The following is a 26,893-nucleotide window of genomic DNA, read 5'->3' as shown; positions in this document are numbered from 1 at the left end:
CAAACACACCAGCCCATTAAGTGACAGTTCCTGTGTCGTTCCGTTCCCAGTATTGGGAGTGGCAGACACCACCACAGCCACTGCCCCACTGGCACCGGGCCTGACTGGCACTGTGCCATCGCCGTTAGCCACCTGCCAGGCCTGCTTCTTTACTCCTGATCTGCAGAACAATCCTGTAAACAGCTGGAAAGTCCTAGGAAGAAGATGAGGTGGCAGTGAGAAGCTGGCCTATTCTTTACTTTCTCCTCCTGCAAGTCTGAGCCACCCTGATGGCTTTTCTGAGCTGAATGACTGTTTGGGTGGCCCCTTGTTTATTGCCAGGGTATTTGATCAACAATAGTTTGCATTCTTTTCTTTACATAGATGGGAGTGTTCTAGTTGCTGTTGGTAAAGTCAAATACAATGGAACTGATGATTCCTTAATTACCCTCCTTGGCAGTAAAACAGAGAAATGCAGCCACACTTACTCTGTGCAAACAAAAAAGGATTCCAGCTATTGTCAGTAAGCAGGCTTTAGCTTCAAGCTGAAGGGTTGGTGAGCTTTAGGCAGGGGAAGTAAATAGCAGATTGAGCAGTCCAGAGTTTTGCAGTTCTTATCTTTTGTCCTCTTCCAGCTGTGTGGAACTGGTATGGGTGCTCTGAACTGTAGGAAAAGGACTGGGATACAGAGGGGTGGAGCCGCACAGCAGGAAAGTGAAAGGATACTCTAGATAAGTGTTGTTTGAGGAGGCTTGAGAGGAGCAGAAGGTCCTGGTTACACAACAGGCCGCAAACAGGATGCAATCCTGTGACACAACAGACACGGGGCGATGAAGTCCTCAGCAGCCAATCAGATCCTTCCAAGCAAACCCTGCCTTCCAGGCCCGGCACTGCTCTGCATGCCAGCGCCAGTCAGAGGCGGCATCGCTCGGTCTTGGGTTAAAGAAAAATGGCGTTAATCCTGTTCCTCTGTTTCCTTCATTGCACATGTTAAAGTTAACCCTATCCTCTGATATAGCACAAAGACCAGGACCACTTTTAATCTACCTTTGTCACAAATAGTATCTGCCAGCAGTCTTCTCTAGGGTACCGTAATGATGAGGCTGTGGCAGCTGACTGTGATGAGTTGAGAAGTCTCTTCGACCTAGTGCAGTAACTGTAACACTTTCATGTTGTACACTGTTCATGAGGAACCTCAACAACAGCTGTCTGGAAATTTGAGTCCTTGTAAGTGTTGTTTTCTTACCCTTACCACTAACAGAAGTAAGACTGCTTAAAGTGCTGTCCCCCCTTTTATGATTTGGTTTATTCCATCAGTAATCCTGGCTCTCACCCGAGTCGGTGCAGAGCAGCAGTGAGCACTGCGCTCCATCTGGGAAGTGTGGTGGTACCCCATGCACAATGTTTTCTGAGCACACACTTCAGTAAAAAGTCAAAGTATCCCAAAAATAAAATACTGAAGCACAGATTTTTTTGCCTCTTTATTTTCCACCATACTAACAGCTGAGTCCCCGATTATCGCTGCCTCTCTTGCGCTGGGTGAGATGGTTTTCCTGGGGCCCAGAGGCCTGACATTCCCTCTCTTCCTTCATGCTGTCGGTCGCCAGCTCCATCTCCAGTAGTGTCTAGGAGTGTCTGGACTGAGGTCACTGGATGATCGTTTGAGTGCCAGTGGGAGATGAACGTGTCGCAGGAGTGGCAGCAAGCAACAGGCTAGGAGGCAGTTTTTCTGGACGTCTGTGCCTGGATTTGGTTTTGTGCCATTCAGGCACAGCAGAGACTTTGCTGCAGTGACTATGCATCTAGCGGTTGTAAAGGTACAGTCACATCTGAGAACAATCCTGAACCTAATCTATCCCATTCCTCCTTCTGAGCAGGCAGTTTGTTCTACGTAGCTTTATTTTGAGGCCTTTTTGAGTCCTTTGAGATCCTGATGATCTCAAACGATCACGATTAGGATGACAAGCAATTACTTAGAAATTAAATGCATTCATTTTAGGAGACGTGGGGTGTCTGCTTCTTGTTTAAGGACTTCAGTAGAGCCAGATGCTTCTAACATGTTGGTAAAGCTTTTTAAAATGATGGCTTAAAGATGACTGCCTATTTGTAGTTATGAGCAAAGGTGGACCCACAGAAGTTCACCAAGGAGTTTACTGGATGATTTCCTGGGGGACCCTAGAATCTGATTATTTCTGTTATATCACTGCATTTAAAAAAATGGTAAAATTCCTTTTTTTAAAGAAAAGGCTCGAATGCAATGTGTAAATTAGATGTATGCCTGGCAGTGTGATAGAAATGGTCTTGTATCAGAAGCATAATTTGGAACAGCTGCTCATAAAATCCACACAAGCACTCTTCGTATTGCAAGCCAGCTCTTAATGCCTGCTTTTTCAGCGCTACTGCTCGTACGGGCTGTGTTGGCTTCACATCGATTCACTGAATTCAGAGTGTAGTTCGTTATTTAGAACAACTCGCAAGTTCAAACCAGTCTCTTTTTAAAATGCTAGTTTTGCCTTTGCTGGGTTTTGAGCTATAAAGGCTTGCCCCACAACCCTCTTTTTGTCAAAGCCTCGATAAATTTGAGATTGGGCCCAGGCTCCAGTTAAAGTTCCCTCTTGTAGCAGACTGTATAATTTCTCTAATTAGTCGCCGCAAAGCCTGGAAAGTATTCGAGGAACGTGTGCATCAGAGAGGGTGGGGGGCAGGCGGCGCAGGAGCTCACAACAAGCAGCCAGCAGTGTTCCAGCTCTATGGCAGGGCCGGCGGGCCGCCTTGTGTGAGCAGTGACGAATCTGTAACTAGAGATGAGCTGCTAAACCGCCGCTGGAGCGCGAGGCCTGGAACTGAAGGCCGGAGGGGAACGTTCACCAGCGAATGAAAAAAGTACGAGCACCCTCAGAGCCAAACCTGTCTTCATGGAGGTCCATGGAGGGACGATTCTTGTCTGTTACCATCCACAGCTGGTCCAGTTGCGCTATTGTTTCTTCAGCGGTGTGGGTTTTGTTTTAATTTGGTCCCTGGACACGGCGTGTTTGTGAACCTAAGTCCTTGCCTTTGGCAAATCCCAGGGGTCTTGTTTGGTATAGTAGCTCGGTCTCTCAGAGGTAGCAGGAGAATCCTTTTGAGTCCGGGGTGGGCTGAGGAAATCTACAAAGGGGTGTGTTGTCATGTCGGTTATGATGAGCTTGTCTGTGTTGCAGTTTGTATTTGCTTTGAAAATTTTGAAAATCAAGATCAGTTAATAAGCAGGCCTGACTGTATCATTTAAACCTCTCAAGAAAGCCAGCTATCTGGTGTGTAGAGTTGTGTGAAAGGCTTGGTATATACAGTATATGCTGTCATACAAGCTTGAAAAGAATTGAAGCAAATCACTGTTCTTGTTGCATATTAAATCAGAAATGGAGAGATTCCAAATCTTGTCAGGGAAGAAAAAGAATCAGTCCCTAGTCATTACGGATGAAATGCCTTTTGATATCGCGGTCCCTGTGGATGGATTTCTGCAGCTTTGGACTGGAGTAGGCTGTTTGAAAGGACTGTTTAATTCGCACTAATAAAGCTCTGTCCTAAAGAGACTTCACTGTTCCACTCCTAATCACCAAATCCTTAACAACTGAAGAGCACTCTATAAAGCTTGTGATTAAAGACTGATTACAGCGAATACATAACGCTTGCGTGTAAACAAGCAGCACACAACGCAGATATTATAAAACAACAAATACTGCGCCAAAGCCTTAAAGCAAAAAACAGTCAATCACGGGCTTCTTGTGATTTAGGTAGACTTTCTATTTCTGATGTTAATGTACATCAGCATTACATCAGTAAAGCATGTTTAACAGCTGGTCTTTATTCTCTTTGCTCCTTGTGTTCTAAATTCTGAACCCCAGTAAAACTGCGCTTGATCTAATTTATAATTAAAATGTGTCTTGTATTCGGTGGGTGCCAATCTTCAGAATGGGAAGCTGGGCCTGATTTTCTGTAGCATTCACATAGTGGTCATCTCGTGATGACTCCTGAAAGGAGTAAGCATTAACCACTGCCCAGGCATGTCTGAATCTGAACCCAGCAACCTTTAGCCAAGAGAGGAAGGTGGAGGGCTGATGGACCTGAACCACAGATATACGGGTAAATGATTTAATTCTTAAAACGCCTCTGAGGGCACAATTCTGAATTATAGTGTGTAAGATAAGACTCTTGCTGAGAGTGTGGGGTGTTCCAGGTTACAGGTTGGAACTTTGGACTTCCTGCTATATGGCCATTGGCTTATGTCCCTAGTATGGATGTTGCCACAGGTGAGGTGGTGCACCCCAGTTACTTTACTTTGTTCTAGCCCAACTCTATGAATGGGTACCAGTGTTTGAGGGTTACCTGTAATGGACTGTTATTGTCTCATCCTAGGGCTAGAGGCTAAGATATGCTCTGGCCTTGAAGACTTTAGGCTTTATATTCTGGGCCAGATCACCCTGATGTGTCGCTGGTTTTACAGAGGCAGAGGTGTTTCTGCTGCTGGGGTACACATTCTTGCTCCTAGAGGGGTACATCGATGGACCAATCGAATAAAGGAGGCGCTTGATCTTGATGCTTTTGGATTTTGTTTGTGGAAATAGCCGGTTCTTGGATTCCTGCATGGTTTTGTCAGTGGAACATTAATGTGATTGTTGTGTCTTCAGCAGTGTTCTAATTGTTTAACTGTGGTTCAGAAGGCCCTTTGTGTGCTGTGTGGCACTACTTGAACTTGGCACTACTTTTAAGTGGCCTTGTTTTGATTGGGTGATATCACAGATGTCAAAATTTAAAATGCAATATGTTCAAAGTTAATTTTGTGTTTTTGATGTTTGGAAATGCATCAGTATAGTAAATTAAATTGAAAAGTGTGTTTGACTAGTTTTAATTGTACTACTGTTTCATATGGGTAGCTGCGTCATATACATGGTAGTTTTACAGCACAATAGGAAATTGAACTGAATTCCTTATTAGGTGTTTAAGATTGATTACAACACTCTTGCTCTATCTGAAACCATTAAAGAAAAAAACAAAACAAATAGAGAACTAAAAGGTGATGTAGGTTTTATTGAGCTTCATTACATTTGCTTCTTGATGAGATTCAGTCCTCATGCCCTAGTCCATGTGATACACATTGTGTCTGTTCCTAGAATTTCTGTGGACGTGAGGCATTTGACTGAAGCCACATTCATAGTCCACACCTGAAGTCTTAAAAAAGAGCTAGATCCGGCAGTTTCTCATGGTGTAGGGTGCAGTTTACCATGTCTGCAAATGTGCATACTGCACCCTATTTTCTTTTCCATCACTGTGAATTCGGAATGCATTTGCATGTGTGCTCAGTTGCTGATCCGTTCATTTGATTCAAACCCAATTGAAAACGTTGAGTAAAGAGACTCATTCTGAAGTTCTCCTAATGGCGGGAGGGCAGATCAGGGCCAAGGAACATACCGACAACCTGGCAGAGCCCAAGATGCTGTAGACTCATCATTAGAGCTTGGAGGTTGGGGGGTTATATAGCGTGGCGGTAGGTGCAGAGATGTTGCTCTTTGAGCAATAAAATCTGACTAATGGCGTCAGACCATGGAAAATTTCCATTACTTCAAGGTCTGGCATCGCAAACAAACATGTCTTGATTGTTTTCTTCCCTATTCAAACAAGCTGACTGAGTCTTGAAGTTGGAAATGGACACGCGAGGAGAGGTTAGGAGCCATGAGCATTGCCCTGTGCTTCAGCGTGTGTGTTGGGTGGCAGGCTGGATCAGCTCAGCCAGACCAGACTCTCTTTTCCCGTTGGTCTCCAGTGTCTATTTGCGACTTATCCACCAGATCGCAAAATCAGTCACTAAAATGTAATTCGAGAAGAAGGAAGACAGTTTCTCAACTACTGCTGCTGGGCAAGACGGAAAGCCTTCGAGGTTGTGTGATTCCTGGATGTTTGTTTGGGTTATAGAATGGAAAAAAAGAGCTTCGTTTCTTTGAAAGAAAAAGTTATTTCAGAAATCCTCGCTGCTTGCAAGTGATCCAGCCTGTGTGACCCAAGCGTTTGAGAACGTGGGTGAAAGTGAAGGTTGAATTTCCCTTCATGTGTTGGAAAGAAAGGTTAAAATAATAGATTGGTTTCAGAAAGCACAGCATTGTGAGGTGTTATCAGAACTCGATTGTTCTGGGTATCAAATCTTGTGTAAATAGTGGCAGAACATTAGGGGAAAAAACACAAGCATGGATTAAAAAGGACAGGGGCCCCATTAAACAAAGCAGCTCTGCCTAGAATTGGCGCACGTTGAAAACCTAATAGGCATTGATAAAAGCTATTATGTCACTTTACTGGCTATTTTAGGCAAACAATTTAGTTGATTTGACATTGGCAGCAGCTGTTTAAATTGCAACTAGATTGGATAGTTGTTTTAATCTGTGTACTGTATCTCTCGTGACACACGGAGAAATCACAGAGCCCTCTGTTGTTTTTTAAAAATATTGATTTACTGGGCATACCACCACTTAGGTTCTAACCCAGCAGGTTTCTGTCCATTTCTCCATCTCGCCTACATCACAGATTCAACTCGGGAGTCTGTTTATTGCCAGAAAGCGGAACCGCAGGGTGATGTTCCTGAGGCAACGCTCCAGCCAAGGATGTGTTCAGTTTGTAGACAGTGTAACAGCTGTATAAGACAGAGGAGTGCTGATCTCTGGAGTAACAGTCATTTTACGTTATGATTTCAAGCGAATCTGGAGAAGTGGGTTACGTCACATACCCAGTATTGGTAATGTATCAGGTAATGCACTGTTCCTTTCTTTATTTCTATAAGAAATAAAGTAAAGCACCCTTTCTCTTCGAGAGGGTTTTCCAGAATAAAACAACGGGTGTGGTGAGTGCAGCTTGTTCCTTGCTGGGATTCCCTACTCGGCTGTCAGGCACCTCTCAGCCCAGTTCACACAGAACCCCTTCCCAGCTGTAGTGAGTTCCCACTGTGCCAGCAGGCTGGCCCCGTGCTGGGAGAAGTCAGCGCTGTCCGGTTTCCTCGGAGAGTGTGTGTAACATGATGTTCTATAACTAGCCGAACGAGCCCCTTGATTCAAGCTCGCCACATGTAATGAGAGTCCCCGTTTTCCTTCATTAAAAGCGCTGTTCCCACAGAAAATAACTTCAGGTGGGAGGTAAGGTGAGGATGTGTGCCCCTGTTGCACAGGTGGAGGTACTGAGTTTTCTTTCAGAAATTACATTTCTGTGTTTATTTTGCGTTCTCACACGTTGGTTTATTAGCTTTCAGGTGGGGCTGCTTGCGCAGTCGGTTAAACATTTTTAATTTACCAACACGTAGCTTTGATTGCTTGAGTGGGATCCTGACGACACTGAGTGTGAGTGCAGAACCCGTTCTCGCCAGGTGAATCGGGTACGTTCGTTTCCACCTGCCAGGCTTGATTTGGAGCAGCAGGAGTTCTTCCATTTGCTTCTGAATTGTTCTTCCATAACCCGAGTCGGTGCAGCTGTAACCTACTCTCAATATTCAAGCGACTGATTTTTCTTTTTGTAGTTTTGGTTTACAAGCAGCCTATCTGTGTTAGTTTCACACTGCCATCCCAGGCCGCTCTAGACTGTGAGAAAGTAGGTTTTCTTCATTGGTGTCGCAGCCAAGCTAACGTACTGTTCCTCCAACCCTCTCCTCCTCCTAATGAGTCTGAAATTTAATTTGGAAGGCGATCCAGTTTGTCTGGGGGGGAGTCTGTGAGCATCGGCAACCCGGCACTTCATTACCTCGCCTTTAATTCGAGTAAAACGCTGATGTACTCTGGTTTCGGTGGAAGCTGTGTAGAAATGGCCTTATAATATTTCCCGTTGCATATGCAGCTGATAGCATCTGGCACAGGCGAGCTCTCGAGGGAGCATGGTAATCTGTTCCATCAGCGTTTACTACTGAACAAATTAACTAAGACAAGCACCACTGCCTGAGCCAGCGAAATTCTTCCATTAGGAAAATTATAAAGCTATTATAGAGTACATTTTGGTCTTTTTATACAAACTGTGCTCCTTGTGAGGCTGCGGAGCTTCTTTTTTTGCTGGGAGGTGGGGAGCTGCGTGCCTGGATAATCCGGGCACAGAGCAAGTGGGATCCTTCCTGTAGCCCCTGACTTTTTGGGCACCTTCGTGCCCTGTTCCTGGAGAGCTCCAGGGCTCTCTACTTTTCAAATCAGTTACCTTTCCCACCCAGTTTGTGACTTCGTTATTCACGAAGAAAGTGATCTGTAGCCAGTGACTGAAGACTCCTGCAGAACCTAAAGGGTCGGGGTTGTCTGAGGCCAGAGCAGGAGAAGCACATTGCTCTCAAGAACGGCCTGGCTCCACCTCTGAGCCACTCTTACTTAGTCTCATGTTTCAGTCCTCTGGGGATCAACTGCTGCAGAGGCAAGTCAAAATGCTTTCACACTGTGACTGCCACTGCAGTGAAAAGTGTGCAAGTCTTCAGCAGACTTTTCATCTCAGAAAGTGCATGTTTTTAAAATTGTGATACATGTCTCTCTGTGATCTTTATCATGTGTTTGCTGTGGCGGTGCTCCTCACAGCCTGAAACTGTAAGTGACACAGTGGCCATCTACCAAGGTTCATGCCTTGTATCTGGCTGCAGGGTGGTAGCAGTGAGCATTTGTGGGATTGTTGCAGAGTGTAAAGAGAGAAACTCTTGTCTTCATTCTTGTGAAGTTATTCAAACGAAACCACTGTGGCAGGGAGATGGAAGGTGTCTTTAATGTATGTGCACTGTGGGACCTGCCTTGTACTGTAGGGGCGCACAGTGCTGGGCGGGAGGAAAGCTCTACATTCCTGTTGATAAAAATCTAATTATCCTCTGTATTCCCATGGACTGACTGTGAGGAGCCTGGAGCTGCGGTGAATAAGGGTTTAGAAGCCTCCCGCTAATCAATTTTAAGTGATTAGCCAATTTTGTTTGCATAATAGGCATAATAGTAGCATCTGTTAATCAGTCTCAAGAGTCTGACTTGACAGGAGCTTAGGGGAAGATTTTTTTCCTTTTTGAGAGGGAGTAGGAGACTTGTTAATGGCAAGGCAGCATAATTTTGTTAGCATCCACAAATCCGCCCATTTTCACTCCGCCAGTCTTTCATCACAAATTTTCGGTTCTCCAAATGGGTCCCAGGGCCTTGGGCAGGCTGGCTGTGTGTCTGTGGCCTGTGCTAGCCTGTGGCTGTGCTCGTTCTGGGGTGCCCTGATGTGCTCATCAGCGCCCTGTCCTGTAGTCCCCCCCAGTTTGTCTGCTGAGTGCATTAATACCCTGCGTCTTGTGCAGATGTGCTTTCTCCTTCCTTGTCAAGGGACTGGAGGATAGGTCAGGCTTCAAGAGCAGATGTTTGGGATACATCTGTGGCAGTGTAACTGACGGTGTCTGGAGCAGAGCATAGCAGTGTTCACGCAGTGGGGTGTATTGCAGTGGTGATCTTTAACACAGTGTTCACAACGGAGAGTCAGCTCTGTAATTCTCTTGGCACAGAGGTCAGTCAGAGAACATGCAGGGCTGAGTTTTGGCTGTGCGGAGTCCTGGCTGTCTGGCTCACTCTGGGGCAGTGTCAGCGTCTGCTCTTTCTCAGTGTAGCACTGCTGTATTGTGGGCCGGAGTGGAAGCAGGCGGTGTTGGATGTTCAGCGTGTTTACATTCCCCACAGACAACTCAGACCTCTCCAGTCCCCAGCAAATACAAGTCTCTTCCTGTTGGTGCTGTAACAGGTGGCAGAATAATTCTTCTCATTTGTGCTCCTAAGATTGCTCCTTATGCTGAGCTGCTGGTCAGTGATAGCTTTGGGCTTGTCTTTTAGTTTTGGTTATGGTCATTCACGTGTCTCCCTAAGGATGTCCATATGACCTCTGGACATGCACTTTCCTTGATTTCCTTCTGGACTTTCAGCTAAGATTTCCTTGAAACCTTACCGTGAATCATCTTTTGCCATTTTGTTCAGTGACAAACATCTTTCTTCCAGATGTCAGTAGACTTAACTTTAATTTCTTTGGAATTCATTAACATGAGTGTTTGCTAGGCTTCAATCGGACTGATGGTAAACCGAAGTGTGTATTTGAATCCGACATCTCTTTGTTTTCTGGTGATGCATATGTTTAGCTGCTAACTCTTTAAGTGGGAGTATACACAGTGGATGCGAATACCACAGTTAGTCGCTTCAGGCATCAGGTTTTTGAAATATGTTGGTAGCTGACATGGCCCAATGAAAGAAGCTGTAATGGCATGACAGCAGTAAGAATGAAGGCAGTGGGAGCTGTGGGTTGTGTCAATGGGTGAGTTAGGCCCCTAGTTGTTGTGTACAGGGTTACAGTCTGCTGAGCAGTGTTGTAGCCTAATTAATATAATTTGTTCCCTGCATCTGGCTCCCAGATGTCAGCAACTATACAGAACCCTGTGCTGCTGCAGCTGAGCTCTATGGGGTCGAGAGCGCAGGCCATTCACTTCTTTCGAGTTGTGGGAACTCTCTGCGTACCCTGGGCACGGCACCAGTCACGTCTCCCCTTCTCCCACAGCACCGGTGTCTCTTGGCGTCTCGCGGGTTTGGGTTCTGAAGTGAGGGCTAACAAATCAGAACAGATGTTAAGCTCCTGTTGCGCAGTAGCTGGATCCATTTGGGGGGGGGGGTATAAACTGCATGTTCTTGCACAAGCCGACTGTGGGCGGATGTTTTCAGAGCTGTTTTCGGTACGTTTGCTTAGACGTAAGCGTGGAGGTAAAATAACATTGATCATATTGCTCCATCAGGAAGTGGATTAGGCTGCCATGCAATACTTTCCTGCGAAGGAGAAACCCCTTGCCTTTCATGAAATGACTCATTTTTTCACATGTAAGTCAAAAAATAGACTTGTTTGTTTTTTTCCCTACGAACAGCTGTTGTGTTGTCTAACCCAGAGAATTCTCCACTTCATGTGGTTGAGGCAGGAATGGGAACATTTACTCCATTTGGGGTTTGCAGTTTAGCCCTCGGTTTAGCAGACTAATGGGTAGGAAGGGGTGTTTGTTATTGCAGAATGCCTGTTTAATCACAAAATGGGTTTTCTGCCCTAAAACGTGCTATTATATGAAAAATTATATATTTGTAATGATTATATATGCTTTCTGGATCTTTTGACTTTTTTAATAGTAGCAGTCAACACAATGAAAATTGTTTCTGTGCCTTTTTAATCATAAATACTTTATTTCATGCGTCATAAACATACTGTATAAAATTCACTACAGCACCCGAAATGTGAACGCCCATTGTAAGCTATTGCCCCACCCCCATAGGTCACCAATGATATATTCCTGAATTGTTCTTGTAGTATTTAGTTTTACTTTTATTATTTGTGCATTTAGCTGTTATTGCAGGGAAGAATCTGGTGTTTCTGATTTTGCAAACTTACCCCTTGAGAGATTTTGTCCAGTGAATCCCAAGTCGGTTAAACCAGAGGTTTGCTGTGCTTGCAGCCGGAGACACGGCGCTGCCTGTGAGAAGGAGGTCAGGAAACAGGGCTGAACTGAGACGACTGTCAGATCCCTGCTCAGGGCTGAATGTGCAGGGCCCCCTCCCCCCTCAGCCTCGCTCTTTCTCTGGCGCTGTGGCTCGGCGGCGGCACTCGGCTCCGAGCCGCGGAGCAGACAGGGGCTTCGCGCGCGTCTCGCGAGGCCAGTGAGGGGGCCCCCTGCCGAGCCACGTGCACTTACAGGCCTGCCCTGTGCTTCCTTCGCAGAGAGAGCTCGACGCCACCGCCACAGTACTGGCCAACCGACAGGATGAGAGCGAACAGTCCAGGAAAAAGCTCATTGACCAGAGCCGCGAGTTCAAGAAAAACACGCCAGAGGTAAGTCTGTCATTCCAGGCACATGTGTGTTTGTGTGTGTTTGTGTGTGTGTGTGTGTGTGTGGAGGGGTGGGGCTTATGCAGAACATCAGTGCAAGCTTATCCTAAACATCCACTTCATGAGTTTTACTTCAAACAGATGTTTCAGAGTCCCTCAATGCAGATGTAACAAAATGAGGAATTATTTTATCCCACATTCAATGAAACTACTCAATAAAAGAGTTCACAGTAAAGGAGTACTGGTTTATGGGCAAGTGCGATTAGTGGTTCAATGCAAAAATGGGGGGGTATTGTGCAATAATTGAGACTAGGGAAGTGAACTTACAGGTTCTGGTAATCTGTGTGGATTTGTGTAGGAGTGGAGCATAATGACTATGAATGGGTTCATGTTGTATTTTTGATATAATGTTTATTTGTTCTGTTTGCATGTTTTTTGTAAGTTTCTGTGTGTAAAAAAAATAGCTGCTTGAACACAACACTGATTTCTGAGAAATCAGACAATAAAGTACTATCGTATTGCAATTGGATCCACTTCTAACTGAGAGCTTGGGAGGTAGAAAACACAGGACCTGAGTCTGACAGTCTAAACTCGGAGTACCGTGAGCTGAGAAAACTATTGTCAGTTCTCTTGCTGATGTGTTACCCGCTGGTGGGGAATAGTGGGGTTATGGTCCCAAGTCACACAGTGGAGGCAGTGTCAGCTTTGACCTCTGCTTCCGGGTTCATCACAATTATGAAGTGTGATGATGGACCTCTGGGTGTCTGCTCTTTATTCCAGGCCCCAGGCGAGGGCTCTTGGCTTGATCTGAGATGAGTTTGAATACACTGAAGCCTGCCTTGTTATTAGGCTAATACTGTGGCTAAGGATCTGCGCCTGTGGCTGGAAGGTTGCCGGTTCAAATCCAGCGGATGACAGAGGAATCCTACTTCGTTGGGCCCCTGAGCAAGGCCCTTAACCCCAGCTGCTTCAGGGGCGCCGCGTAAATGGCTGACCCTGTGCTCTGACCCCCAGCTTTTCTCTCCCTGTCTGTGTGTGTCAGTGAGAGCAAGCTGGGGTATGTGAAAAGACAAATTCCTAATGCAAGAAATTGTATATGGCTAATAAAGTGATTTTTAATGAGAAGAGGGCTGAACAGCTGAAAGTTTGTTTTTCCTTCTTTCTTTCTTCTGCTTTTTCAATGTGGAATGAACCTCTGCATATTGTTAGTCTTCCTTTAAGTTCTAACAGAGTTTAAAGGGAGCCGGCTTTCTACAATGTAAGGATATTTTATTTTCCTAAAGAGAAATCTTAATCTTGTCAAGTCACTTGGAAGGTTAGAGTTCCTATCGGGAAAACTAATAGTACTGTGTTGGTTTCAGAACCTTGTTAGCAAGGTGAGCTATTTAGGCACTGATGGCGTGCCCCTTATTGGTGTAGTATTCTAAGGTTTCCATGTCTTTTTCAACTGTAGGCTATGATTGATAAAACTGGTCATAGAGGTTTAGTGTTGGAGTAGCTAGACCCTCACTTGCACCATCTTGACCAAGCCCTCTGAGTCTGTATGAGTTATTTTTCCACCTTCAGGTTGCTTAGAAAAGGGCAATTGAACTTACAGGCATGCAGTGCTTGGGGCATTTCCATGTTATTGTGTGGGAAAGAACATGTTTGAAGTCCTAAAATGTGCTATTTCACAATCTCACACCAGTGTGATTCATTTGTTGTTGATCTTCTAACCACAAGGAATGTGCTGTGGCCCAGCTTTGGGGAATCGTGTGGTCACTCTGTCCAGTGCCCTCAGACGACACTTCTGTTGTTGACCATTGCGGCAGCCGTCGCCTGATGAGAGCCGATTTTCTCAAGAAATCATAACCTGCTTTTAAATTCTATCAGTTATACCAGCGCCCTCTATAAGTACTGGGACAGTGAAGTCGAAACTCTTGCCAAATATCAAGCAGTTTGGATTTGGGTTGAAAAGATGAATATGTGGCTAAGGCACAGAATTTCACCTTTTATTTCTAAGAATTTCTGTGCTTATATGTTGTACCATTTTAGAGTAACATTTTTTGTGTTCAGTCCCCCATTTCAGGTCAGTTTTTGGGACAATTTGGCTGCCAGGTGTTTATTACTGGTCAGGAGTTTCCTGTTGTATTGATTGTCACACAAAAAGGCAAAAGATGTGAATGTGTAGTGTTGGATTTGGCCTTTTCTTTCCCCTTTGGTGTCTGCCTTGGGAGGCCAGATTACAGCTTTGACAGAGATGAGCCAGATGATATCTGGAACAAAGTGTTGTGGACAGATGAGACGGGTAGACCTGTACCAAAGTGATGGCGAGGTGAAAGTGTGGAGAAAGGAATAAACTGCAGACAATGCAGAGCACCACTTGATCTGTGAAACATGGCGGGGGTAGGTTCATGGCTTGGGCATGCATGGCTATCCCTGGAACTGGCTCACTCATCTTTATGGATGATGTAACTCATGGCTGTGGCAGCAGAATGGCTTCAGAAGTGCACAGAAACAACTGTCTGCCTGTGTTACAAGAAAATGCCTCCAGACTCAGTGGCTGAGGCTTCATCATGCAGCAGGACTGACTGCCAGCGCAACCAAGCAGTTCATCAGGGGGAAAAAAGTGGAAAGTCTTGGACTGGCCAAGTCGATCTTGTGATTTAAATCCTATTGAACATGCATTTCAGAGACTCCACAGACAAACAGCAACTGAAAATAGCAGCAGCACAGGCTTGGCAAAGTACCTCAAAATAACAATACGAGCTTAGTGATGACAGTGGATTGCAGGCTTGAAGCAGTTATTGTGTGCAAAGGATTTGCAGACAAATACTGTTTTGTACAACTTTAATTTACTTTGTTAATTTGTCCCCATACTTAAGCTCACCTTAAATGGTGGGATGGAACACACAAAGCAGTATTATTCTACAATGTTAAAGTGTATATGCGCAATGATACCCAGAAATCAAAGGTGACCTCCTGTACTTTTTCTTCATATTCATCTTTTCATCTCAAACCCTAATTGTTTGTGTATACAGCAAAAACATCCGTTTTGCCTTCACTGTCCCAGTACTTATGGAGGGCACTGTATTACTTTGCTGCAATACTCGCACAAGATCTGGTCCAAAGAAAATGAATATTAAGATGGACTCTGGCTGCACCTGATTTAGAAGAAACTGACATCATTTCCTGGTTGCTTTTCACACGTCAGCAGAGGTTTAAAAGATATTTTTATGCTGTTCTTCGGTTCTGTGATTTTGTAGAGACTTCACTGCTGCTATGCATGGCTGCATTTTAGTTTGTTAAAACTGAGACCACAAAAAGAGGACCGTTCTTCCTCCTGTGTGTGAAGCAAAAAACCCTGAAAAAACAAAGTTCAGGGCAAAGAATTCGTAAAGAAAATATTAAAGTCAATTTTTAATATTTAAAAATCGTCAGCCTTAACATTTGGTATTTAGAATGGTTAAATCAAGGTGCCCACACTTAATTCTCATCTACAAACCTAAATAGCGAAAACGGTGTCGTATTAATTCAAGAAAAGGCACTTGAAAGGCTCAGCAAGAGTAAAAGAGCAAAATGAGTTTTATTAGAAGTATATAAATATCTTACATTAGTGTCTGTAACTGCTTTTATTTGGGAGTTACACCCTCTGGCTGGAAGTGGATCCCGGAGCGCAAGCCCCTCCGTTTATGTATTACTTTATGTAAAATTGCATTCGTGTCTTGCAGTGTAATACAGTTGCAGGCACATTAGATTACAAAGGTATGATTTCTTAAGTTCTGTGATAAAAGGCACCTCATAGTACATTCAGCCTTGACAGAAATACAATAGTGCCAGTGCCCCTCTAGTTGGGCAGTGCTGCTCTGATCTACTTTAGCAGGAGAGATATGATGATGGTGACCTAATAGCTTCAGAACTGTTCCTCTGTATTTACTGCGTGGGAAGATAAAGACATTAAAAGTGTGTTGACTCATCAAAGTCAGGTTGTTAAGTGCTGAGGCCAGCTGTTGACACTTGTGTTCAAGCTGGGCTCATTGTCATATCCCAGCTGGTCAGAAAAAAAAGAGATCAAGTCTTAGCTGTGCAGTTTGAACAGTCCAGGCTAGCAGCATCCTCTCAAATTGCAAGGTCAACATGCCTACTGCTAATTTTTGACTGATTGCCCAGGGCAACTCTCAACAGCAGAAAAGCTGTAGCAAGAGCAGAGTCACACAGAAGAGAAATGACTGGAGAGTGAGGCTGGAATGGGGGTGGGGGTTCAACTTCCTCTTGCTCGATCATGTGGCAGTGTAATGGCGAAGTTCTAATAATTCAAGAGCCGGGAAATATCAGGTACTTATCATGACAAATACAGTTTAATCAGGATTAGACAGGGCTCTAAAGTGTGCGGTTGTGTAATGGACTGGAATGATGGGTGTGAGATTAAGCAAATGGATGGAGTGGGAAGCGGGGGGGGGGTTGAAGGAGTTGTTTTTGGACCGGCAGCATTCCAGAATAGATTAAAGCAAGGCTTGCTTGCCCTCCGTTTGTTTTTAACTCCTCCTTTCTCGGCATTATTAGTTATAATCCTGTGGTGTGAAGGGGAAAAAAGTCAAAGTGAGTCACTTGTTTGTCTTTACATTAGGCTACAGTCAATATCTGTGCAGCAGAGCTCCAGTTAAGGCTGTTTCAGGGTGGAGCACAGGGGTTAGGTGGTAGTGTGGTCTGGTGGAATGGACAGGGAGACAGTCTTCCTAGTTAGCGATCAGACGAAGACTTGTTTGCCTTGTAGGCTGATCTGTGTGGTTAGTGTTCTAGTCCTTGAAGCTGGGCTCTTGCAAGGCATTGTGGCCTGTGTAGTAGCTAAAAGTGAAGCTATCTGAAACCATAAGAGCATAAAGCTTACAAATGAGAGCCCCTTCTACCCTGACCTGAAGAAGAGCCTTACTTGTTACTGTTGCGAATGGGATCCCAAGCTCTCAATGAATGGCTGAATGTGTTCATACTGTTCAAACCTCTGACTTTGAAAGATTTGAGCTTGGGAACTGATGTAACATTTTGACCTGAAGCTGTCGCAATGCCAAATCCATTGTAAGACAGGATATCTTTTATTTCTATGTCTAGTACACTTCATAACTAAGTAAAATTATAATCAATTTTGATCTGCTCACACTATTGAAGAATTAAAAAAAACAGTCCTTGACATTGTACACAATCCTTTAAGCAAAGAGCACTGTTTAAACAGACTCTATTTGTGAATATGGCAGGATGTGATTTAAGATAGACTCCTTGACCAATGTGCTCTTTGCATGCCTCTACAGTAAAAGCTGGATAAATTTCAGCAAAGCTGTGGTATACGATAAAACACATATTCCTTCTTAAGTGGTTGGAACACATCAGGCATTGCGTACAGAACAGAAGCTTCTAATTTCGTTAGCATGACACTTGGTCAATTAAAAGTTATATTTAGCTGGTAAGTGAAGTCCACAGGCTGGGAGAGTGTGTTCAGTGGAGATCAAAGATCGTCTTTCCCCCGGAGGCACGCTAGAGAGTCAATTGAGTTTGGGGTCTGAGGGGATCGTGTTTTTGGGAGACACTGAACTTGCAGTGCAGCCTGGAGAAGGGTGCTGCTCCAGTGCCTCCTGACTGGGAGGACTGGGCTCACAAAGAAAAGATCTCCCTCCCGAATGTCTCTCCTAATAGTAGTGATCACCTGTAAAAATCCAATAGTGATCATTTCATTATGTCTTATTACTGAGTAGGCAGGTGGCCTGAAAGTAAGAACTATAATCACTTTTAACATGCTTTATGAAGCTTAGGAAGTTTGGAGTTGAACAGTAAAACTTCTGTCCTGTTTGTTGTCAGTATATGTATATGGATTCCTGGGCATTTTAAATAATTCTTTGTGGTTATAGGTCAATTTCACTTGTACTGACTACCCTAAGAACCAAGCAGGAGAGGCTCTTTAGATATTCCACTTTTCTCATTTCATGTTGACCTCTTTATTTTTTGATCATGGAGGCCACTACCAGTCTAGTTAGACTAAGCCTTAAAGAATATATTTTCTTTTTTCTTCTTGCAAATTCCTTGTGCCTTAGTGCTTCAGAGAGTGTTGATGAATAAATGGAAAATAAAAACCTGCTTTGTCTCCAGCTCTCCAATAAATCAGGCTTCTTTTCCTTTTAAAATGTCCAAGGTTGCAATTTATGTTTGAGCTTAATAACCCGTTACTAAATTAATCGTGCTGGGGTTTTGGCTGGGAGGCTGTGTTCTCAGGGATTCTGTGAACTCTGTAAAAAATGATCTTGCTGCTGCTGCCCAGAACTGAAGGTACAAAAACATCAAGGGGTTCCGGCCGAGGGGAGGAAATTTCATACTCTGTCGCTCCAAGCTGGAAAGCTACCTTAATTGCTGCAGAGTTCACTGTACCCCTCTGTAACCTGCTTGGTGTAGTTTCCTTTCCCTCCTGTACAGTCACTGATTTTTTTGCTGAAGTGCAGAAGAGCTGTTCTGTGTAAACAGTGAATCAGCGTGTGTACAGCAGCTAGGTCACTTGCTTACTGAGCCTGGGCTGCCCTTGTCTTTGTTTTAATTTGGAATCACTCTTTTATGCGCTGCAGTTTTGGGGTGGAGGGCTGTTTGCAGGCACAGTCTAGTGCAGATTTCATGATGCAGCAAATGACCCAAAGCTCAAATCGCCTGTCCCCCTGCCTCTCCTAATGTATTCAGGTTCGGCTGTGGAGCTTCTTCAGCTCTGTGAAGGAGACCATCGTGGCTCTCATCCCTCAGAGGTCTCCATGTATTCGAACCAGACGCCCTAAAATTACTGCTGAGCTGATGTTGTGGTGTTTTTAGGGAGGGAGAGATCTGTACCCACACATCTTGGTTCATCTGTAAATACATGGACATTCACACCTTGTTCGTCCCGGGCGGAGCACAGAAGCAGAAGGAATAGGTTACGCTTAGGCTCTGTGGTGCCTGACCCTTCCCTGTGAGCTTTCATCACTTGTAGTTTTTTCTGCAGGAAGACGTGCTTAGTCAACCCTGTGCAAGATTCAAGGTTTTGATGCCACTCCCAACATTCCCATCCCTGTGAATGAAGGACGTTTTAAATGATGGTGATGGTGGCTTCAGATGTGAGAAGGGTTGGGATCAGTCCATAGAAGAGTGATCCATTGCCTTTGTTTGGGGCTGCTCTCTTGCGGTGCCCCTATTGCAATAACATGTGAGTTTCCAGACCGGGACGGATATTTTCAACCCTGCTAGCTCACAGTGCTGAGTTTTTCCTGGGTTAAAAGTGGCATGTGTGTTGTTTTGCATCTTCGGTCGAAAGGACAAGTGTACAAAGGGTTGCAGTCCCATTTGATGGCCACCTTTCTTGCAGTTGAGTGTCAAAGTTCTAGATTTCCGACCAGAGGTTTGTGGCTACAGAATAGTCTTTTCTTTTTTAAAACGGTGGCCTGATTCATTTCTTTCATTCTTTCATTAATCTCGCCCTGTAAAAGGGCCCGCAGTCAGGAAATGGGCCTCCTGTTAAGTTAGCATCACTTAGGAGAAGACTGCCTGGCCGCTGTGCTTCCTGTGGCATTTAAAGTTGACTGTTTTTCAGTTGCACCTCCTCGAGGATCCCCACTTAAGCAAGAGCCTTCAGAGCTGGTAGGGTGTGCTAACTCTGCCTTTTCATTAAAATCCATTTCTCGTCACCTTAGACATCCATAATTTAAAACAAGCGCTGTCTGGAAAAGTGCTGGTATGAAAGTCAGCTTTAGAACAGTGGTTTTTTTTTTTAAAGCAGCTGCCAGCTGTGCCCAAATTTAGTTACCAGCTATTGTGTTCTTTCTTTCTTGGGGGCAGTGGGGACATGGGCCTTTGCCTCTTCTGAGAGATTTTCACCCCTGTTCCTTGTTTTAGTGCTCAGTTTCTTCAGCCTCTGCAAGAAGTCCCTCTTTATTTCCATGCAGGTTTTGAGTTGTTCCTCCCAGTTTCAGTGACTAGGCTGTAGTGTCGTTCCCATAGTCTTGGCTCTGAAATTCAGGCCACTGTCTGTATTCCCTTCAAATTGAATCTGTATAATAATAGTCACTATCACCTCTGAACCATTCGGTGTTGTTTTATTTACCTCTTTCCAGACATTTGCACGTTAAATGTATGTTGAAATAATGGGAGCATTAGCTATTGTAAAGAAGGATCAGGTCTTTGCTGCTTTGCTTTGACACACCAGCAAATGCAGTTGATCGGAGAACTAAACCAATAAACAAGATACTACTCACCTAATACAGCCTTGCTTGTTAGTTCAGAACTCTTGAGTTTTGTGCAGAAACCTCATTTTTAAGACTCTCAAACGGACTGATCTTAGAGGAAAAGAGGAATTTTTATAACCGAGTGCAGTGTAAAACATGTAAGAAATAATGGTGTAGTTTGAATGGAAAATCTGTCATTTTTATTAACCTTAATTTTCACTTCTGAAGTGTGGTCTTCACACTGATTTTTATTAAATTGTTCTTTTCCTGTCCTAGATGTGCGCAGGTTGGTGCCACTTTATGTTAGAGACGTGATAGCTTGAGTCCCAGACGTAGCCCCTTCCGAGAATTTTAAGAACCGGAGGTGAACTGGATCGTGTTGACTTGCCAAGAACTGTGGTCTTGTGTGCATTGATTTCCCAGGCCAGGCCGAGGCCCTGGGTCTCTGCGCCACCCCGGGGCAGCCCGGGTGGCGGTTTGACTGCCTGCGTGCCTCCAGCTAGTCGCCTGTGATTAAAAGACCAGCCGTCGGAGGATGTGATGTCTTGTGCTGAGGGATTTCAGGGGCTGCCAGGGCGAATCAGAAGGAGCTGCAAAGTGAGCGTTCCTGACAAAGTGAATATAGTAATTAGGGCTGATCCGCTGGCATCGTGCCCGCTCTGGCTGACTGGCGTCTTGCACAGTTAATTATAGCTCTTTCTAACACGACACAAGGATATTTACCAGCAAGACGGTGAGAAAACCCAGCGTGGAAGCCTCTCCGGTGAAACAAGCTATTGATTTAAGAGGCGTTCCCTGTAATCCGCTCTGACTCCGGGAGCACAGATGGAGGCAGAGGGGGAGCCGAGTTTGACTCCTGACATCATGGACTGGGCTCAACGAGCAGGGCCATTGCAGGCAGGTAAAGCTGAAACCCCACCTCCACCCCACTCTGCACCTGGGGTTTGTACAGGGCTCGTGGGCACGGTGTGACGGCCACAGCTCCGCGCAGCCCAGACCTGTGCGTCCCAAGCAGAACCCATTGCTGACAAGAAGGAGCCGAACGAGAGGCAGGTTCTTGGTAGTTCTTCCTTTTCTTGAAGTGGCTCCGGTCAGTTTATACTGCATGCTTGTTGGGATCACAGTGGGAGGAATTTTAAAGTAAAAATAAAATCAGAATAAAAACACGCAACTGCCAAACAAGCAATAATTTAAAGATCACCTTAAAATTAAGTTTTAACTCCTAAGAAGGGTGTTTCCCGTCTTTATACAAGTGCTCCAAAAAATGTGTAGTTGTTGGAGTCACCGTGGGCTCATCTCTGTAAAGCTAATTAGAGCTTAATAACATCATCAGGAAGTGTTCCAGCAGATCAGTAAATGACCCTCTTCTTGTGACTCCCTTACACCAGCCATAAATCTGACTTCACAACACTAGGGGTCCCTGCGAAGACTGAGAGTGAGTGGAGATTTTACAGATAACGCAGCTCTTGTGGGAACATTCCCACGCCAGACTGTCGGGAATCTCAAATTTCCATCTCTTAAGCTATTTTTTTTTAAATCGTATTGATGATGGTGCTAATCATTAAGAGGTGAGGCCTTCACTAATGGAAAAACAGCTCACTGCACTGACTCATCACTCGCCAGTCTTAGCTCGCTCATTCTGGATGGGTAGCTGATTGAATACAGTATATAAATAAAGACGGATTTCACAGATGATGCTTTTTAGTGAAGTTCTACAATGCACAGTAAAACTCTTCAACCTCATTTTCTTTCCTGGTGCCAAGAAGGACTTGGTTTTCAAGAAGGACTTTTGTTCTCCTTTGGTGACAGAATTTCAACAGGGCTTTCCAGAGAACTTAAGTCCTGTTGCAACCAACATTCTGTGTTGTCCTGAAGGTTTCCTGATGTTTTGTGACTTTATTTGAAAAATACCTGGAGGAGTTACGGGTGCAATATCGTTAGTAAATTACCTGGGGACCTATGTGGAAGGACAGAGTGGCATCGGTGCCAGAGAGGGGGAAGGCCAGAGTGCCAACTGAAGGGCAGCACAGTCTGGGGTGGCCCCACCACTCATTTTGCACCAGTAGCTCATCCGCAGGAGTGGAGAAGAGAGGAACTATTGAGCTGGCTTATGGGTGGGAATCTGGACTGGCCAGGCAGGAAGAGCTCAGATATTAAAATCCTTCCTTAGGGGTGGAATCTGTGAACGTGATCTGAACATCACACAGGAATGTATTGCTTGAAGAGATGATCAAGGTTGAAACTTGCACTTGTGAGGTTCTGACTTGTGAGTCTTAGTGAATCAGTTCCATTGACCTAAACTGTCCAAACAAAATGGTTCTTGGTCCTTCCTTTGCACGTTGATGAAGTTGCCTTTTTCCTTGCTGTCAACTCTTATCTGAGAGACTGCAGTAAAGCATTTCGTTAACTGTGATTGAAACTGTTTATTCAGTGCTCGCTTTCTTAAAAGTGAAGTACTCTGAAACAGCATTTGGCATGCTTTTATCTCTGCAACTGTTGCTAATACCATGCTGAACTTATGCCATTAACTATACAGTATTCAATAATACTAAACTGAACAACTGAGGCACATAGCCAGCATGTTTCACTTGGGAATTAAAGTTCAGTGTAAGGTCATGACTCTTAAACGTTAAAGACTTACTTTACAGTTTTAGCTGGACCTTTATGTGTAATGTAATGTGGTACCAGGGAGTCCTGCTGGTGCCTTAGGAGTGTTCAGGCAAGATTTTGCCCTATCTAATCAGGAGAATTAAAAAAAAATCCATCGCTTCTACATTCAGTCATGAAGCAATAATAAAAATGGGTTTGTAATACTTAACCCGGTAAGAATGAGAAGCTTAAAGTTTCATGGTCTCAGAGGTGTTGCTGTTGAAGGTATAGCTAAAGTTTTTATTGTAGTACTCAGACGCCTGTCTGAAGTCTCTGTTTTCATGCTCATATGGCAGTTGTCTCACGTGATCCTTATCTAAATGTTTCAGATAATTGGAAGGCTCTCCAGCTAGATCTGAGGCATTCTCCCTCTTCATCCCTGAAGAGAAGAAACTGTAGCGTGTCCACTGGGCGGTGATGGCGTTGAAATGCCCTGACTGTTTTATTTTGAGGATTTTAAGCTCTGTTGTTTGATGCACTGGTGCAGCGCATATCTGCCTAAAGCGTTGGGGTCCATCTGGTCTGCTAATACTGGCTTGACAGTAAAACAGAAGTGACAGCTCTTGAATAGAAGCCATATCCTCTTCCCCTGGGACAAGTCATTGGCTGCCTTTCTAAAGCCCTCCTCAAGAAGCTATTTGCTCAAGGAGGGAGCTAACCTGCCCACCATGGGACCACTCTTTACCACTGCTCTCTGCGATTCGCTTCCTGCTTCCTTTCTCGCCCACATGCGGCTCTTCCTGGGGCTCGGCCAGTAGAGCTGGTCGTTGTGCTCCAGACACCACCGGCTCGAACCCGGGCCCTGCCACTGCCCGGCTGTGACTGGGGCGACCCGAGACTCAGCGTACACCTGGCTGAGCTGAATCCCCTGCTCTGCGGGGGGGTCTCTTCTTGCAAAAACATGAATGATTTAAGTATGAAACGCAGAATACAGCCAAGCATGTCTTTTGATGAGACCTGTACCTACACAGTCACTTGAAAATGTATAACATATCATACTGCACATCACAGCATGTCCCTCTAATGAAGATAAATCTGAAATGTAAAATTGGGCCTTTTATTTAATACCATCTTCTGTCATTTTATAGGAAATTCAGCCTGGAATGGATCTTACGTGATCAAGATAACATCTTTATGTTCTTGATATTTGTTCTTGATATTTGTAGGGATGAGCGTTGTTAACGGTGGTTATTCTTGAGAACTGCAGAGCCAGAGCAGGCCGAACAGCGTTCAAACTCCTGTGTCAGTGTGGAAAACTACTACAGTGCAGCGCGGCATGTGGCTTTCCTCTAGGTCGTATTCTTTTAATAGTTTCCACCTTTTATTTGTGTTTTGCTAAGAGACGTTTTATGGCCAGCCTGACTGCAGTGGGGTAGTCTCAGAGCTTCAGGCAGTGAAGACAGTGTAGTGGGTCTGTGACGTTCAGCTCTTTGGCCTTCCCTGCTCATCCATCTTTCATACTACACAAGCTCCTATTGTGCAGCGTGCTGTTAAATATGTAGAGTGACTTTCCATTTTCATTTGAAACTAGGAAGAATGTGTGGAATTTGCCTTTCTTTGTTGGAAGGGAGTTTGTTAGCTGCTGGAAGTGGGAGGGCAGTAGAAAAGGGAGATTGTGTCCTTTGCATCGCCTGAAAAGCTTTGCCTTTAAGATATTCAAAATTACAGAATATTGGCTTCTCCTTTGCTTATTGCCTTTTTTGCTGCAGGTCTCTTTGTAGCGCATGTACAGCTGAAACCTTTTGTTGCCCTTTACCAAGGTTGTGCAGTCCTGGGTCTAGCAGCTCCCTACGCTTTGGAAAGAAATGACCACTACCAGTGAAGGCACTCTCTCAGGGTACAGGCCGAATTTCGTTTTGGGAGCGAGGAATCATGGGCCGCTAAACTGGCTCCCTGGCGGCAGCCCCCTCTGGGACTGTCTCGGGCGTCTCTGGTGAAAGGCCTGGGCCATCAGTCTTCCTGTGTCTGCCCCGATGACAGCCGATCCGTCACGGTCCTGTTGCCTTCTCAGTTGCTCGCAGTCAATCCCAGCAGATAAGAGCGCTCTAGTCCCCGAAACCGCCCGCACTACACGGTGTTTTCACGCGGCACTTGTACGACATCACACCTGGAGCGCAGCAGGCTCATCTTGCCTGGGCTTGTACAGAGAGGGATCTTGTCATAGTTAAACCCCGTCGTAACGATGAGCATCTTCTGCTGTACTGTTAAAAAGTTTGTCTCGTGTTGACAAGGTGTGTATCAGTACGATGAGGGTTTCTGCTGTTTCTGTTTTCACACCTTTTCTGCTCTCTTTCAACAATTTGCTAAAGACATGAAAACACCTTGGTGAGAAATGTGTTAATGAAGCGAAAGTAGTGTGATGTGTCTTTTGTTCGAACTAAAAATAAAGTTTTCTAAAGTTTGCTATACCTTGCTCTATTTTTGGACAAGCAAGAGAGTGTGATAATTTTAATACACAGTAGATCTAACTACGTTTTGTTGGATGTCACATTATGATTGCTTTGTGCAGCTGTGTTCAGGTGAGACACAAAAAAGTGTTACACTCCTACTTGCATGGACTTTCTTCAGTCTGCTTGAAAATACGAAAGTAAGGAGAACATTTAAGAACACAAGAAATGTTGCTAGCGAGAGGCTAGCCAGCCCTTCTGACCTGTGTGGTTGTTGGTAGCTTGTTGATCCAAGGAACCCATCCAGGCAGAAAGAGGCCAGGGTATTGCCTTCAACAACATGGGCAGATAGCTTGTTCCATACTTCTACAACCCTTTGGGTATTTCCTGTTCTTCCATGAAATTTCCACTTGTGGCTCATGTCGTCTGGTTCATATTTCACTGCTTATTCTAAAGTCCACTGGGATGACTTTGTCAGTGCCTTTGAGGCTTGTGTGTATACTTGTATCACTGTTCGAGACTGAAAAGATTCTGTTCCTTCAGCCTGTCAGTACAGGACATTCCTTTAAACCCAGATTATTTCTGGCTGATCTTCTCTGTACTGATTGCAAGGCAACAATACATTTTCTATAACATGGTAACCAAAATTGTATGCAATTTTCTAAGGCTATGCTAGTGAATTATACTTTTGTAACTCAACATCTCTTGATTTAAAGAGATTTATTTTTTCTGCAGCAACAGCTGGTAAACCTTACCAAGTTCTCTATCTGTAATGGAGTTAGACGGATGGTTTTAACAGATTCTAGATACAAAGCAGAAAGGCAGGAGGGGAGAGAGAAGACCAGTAGCTGCCTGTTATGTACAACCCCACATGCCTGCTTTCAGTGTTGCACTGTTTTGTAAGCTGATGTTGCTGAGCAGTCATTTGGCATGAGAAGTAATAATATAAGCAGAAACAACCATAGACAAAGCAGGACGAGAACCAGAAGAACTACTACATCTCATTTGGTAAAAAGACCATTTTTTCCTATTTTGATGTGAGGCACAGAGAGTAAAGCATGTATAGTGTGTGTGTCCTGGCTGGGCCTCGGTCTCCTCTGTATGTGGGGACGGGAGCTGGGAGCTGGGCTGCGATCGGGTGTCAGTTGTCAGCGGGTGGAGGCTGGGAGGCCTCAGTCTTTGAGGGAGGGGTTGCAGTCAGGGTCATCCCTCAGTCATCACGTCCCTGCTGCAGCAGGGCCTTGTTTACCCAGGCTCTGCTTACACACATCAACACTGAGGCCTGCCCACCCCAAGGCAAGCTGGAGAGGAATACTGCGTCCTGCAGTCAGGCTTTCATCCTCCATTCCTTTCACAGCGGACTAGAGTGGAGCACAAAGTGAATTCCTTGAGAAATCCTCAAGTTTTTTTTTTCCTGGATTGACAATATCTTATCTATTAGTCTTTTACTACAGCTTAGCTTTTGGTTGCTTCAGTTCTTAATTGAGCTAATGTAACATGATCAGTCAGATTAGGCCAGACCTAAAAAAAAGGTTGTTTAGACATTTCACAGCAGACTCGATTTCTAAATCTTTAAAACGGTGGAAAAGATCAGATTAAGGTAATTGGTAATTGTTTGTCCAGTTAAGCCTTTAATGAAGTGCTTGAGAGCTCAGCTAGAAAGACCAAGCCTGAGCTTGGACAGAGCGAGGAGCAGACTTTTCAAAGCGGATTCTCAGGGGTGTACACAACATCCTTCCCTAATATCGCTGAATGATTTCGGGGGTTAATTATTCATGCTATGTGGATCCTAGAGCCGCCTTCTGAGTGTAGCCTTGTGCTTTATGTCTAATAAACTTC

The 26,893-nt window shown here is 44.6% G+C and overlaps 1 protein-coding gene across 10 annotated transcripts in view; it reads left to right on the top strand.

The window, feature by feature from the left end:
- The window catches only part of cux1a (cut like homeobox 1a), a 177,821-nt gene that overhangs the window by 30,358 nt on the left and 120,570 nt on the right, over window positions 1–26,893 (top strand). For 9 of the 10 annotated variants that reach the window (XM_088906608.1, XM_088906604.1, XM_088906600.1 and 6 more), the window contains exon 2: window positions 11,710–11,820. In XM_088906608.1, coding sequence (XP_088762734.1) covers window positions 11,710–11,820 — 111 coding nt within the window. Of the gene's footprint in view, window positions 1–10,758; window positions 10,827–11,709; window positions 11,821–26,893 lie in introns of those variants that run through there. The other variant, XM_088906606.1, reaches the window with a different exon arrangement.

This window comes from Atractosteus spatula, chromosome 27 (genome assembly GCF_055471065.1).
Source record: "Atractosteus spatula isolate fAtrSpa1 chromosome 27, fAtrSpa1.hap1, whole genome shotgun sequence".
In the NCBI taxonomy this organism is placed as follows: domain Eukaryota; kingdom Metazoa; phylum Chordata; class Actinopteri; order Semionotiformes; family Lepisosteidae; genus Atractosteus; species Atractosteus spatula.
Note: the sequence above shows the minus strand (reverse complement) of the source record. Positions and strands in the feature narration are given on the sequence as shown.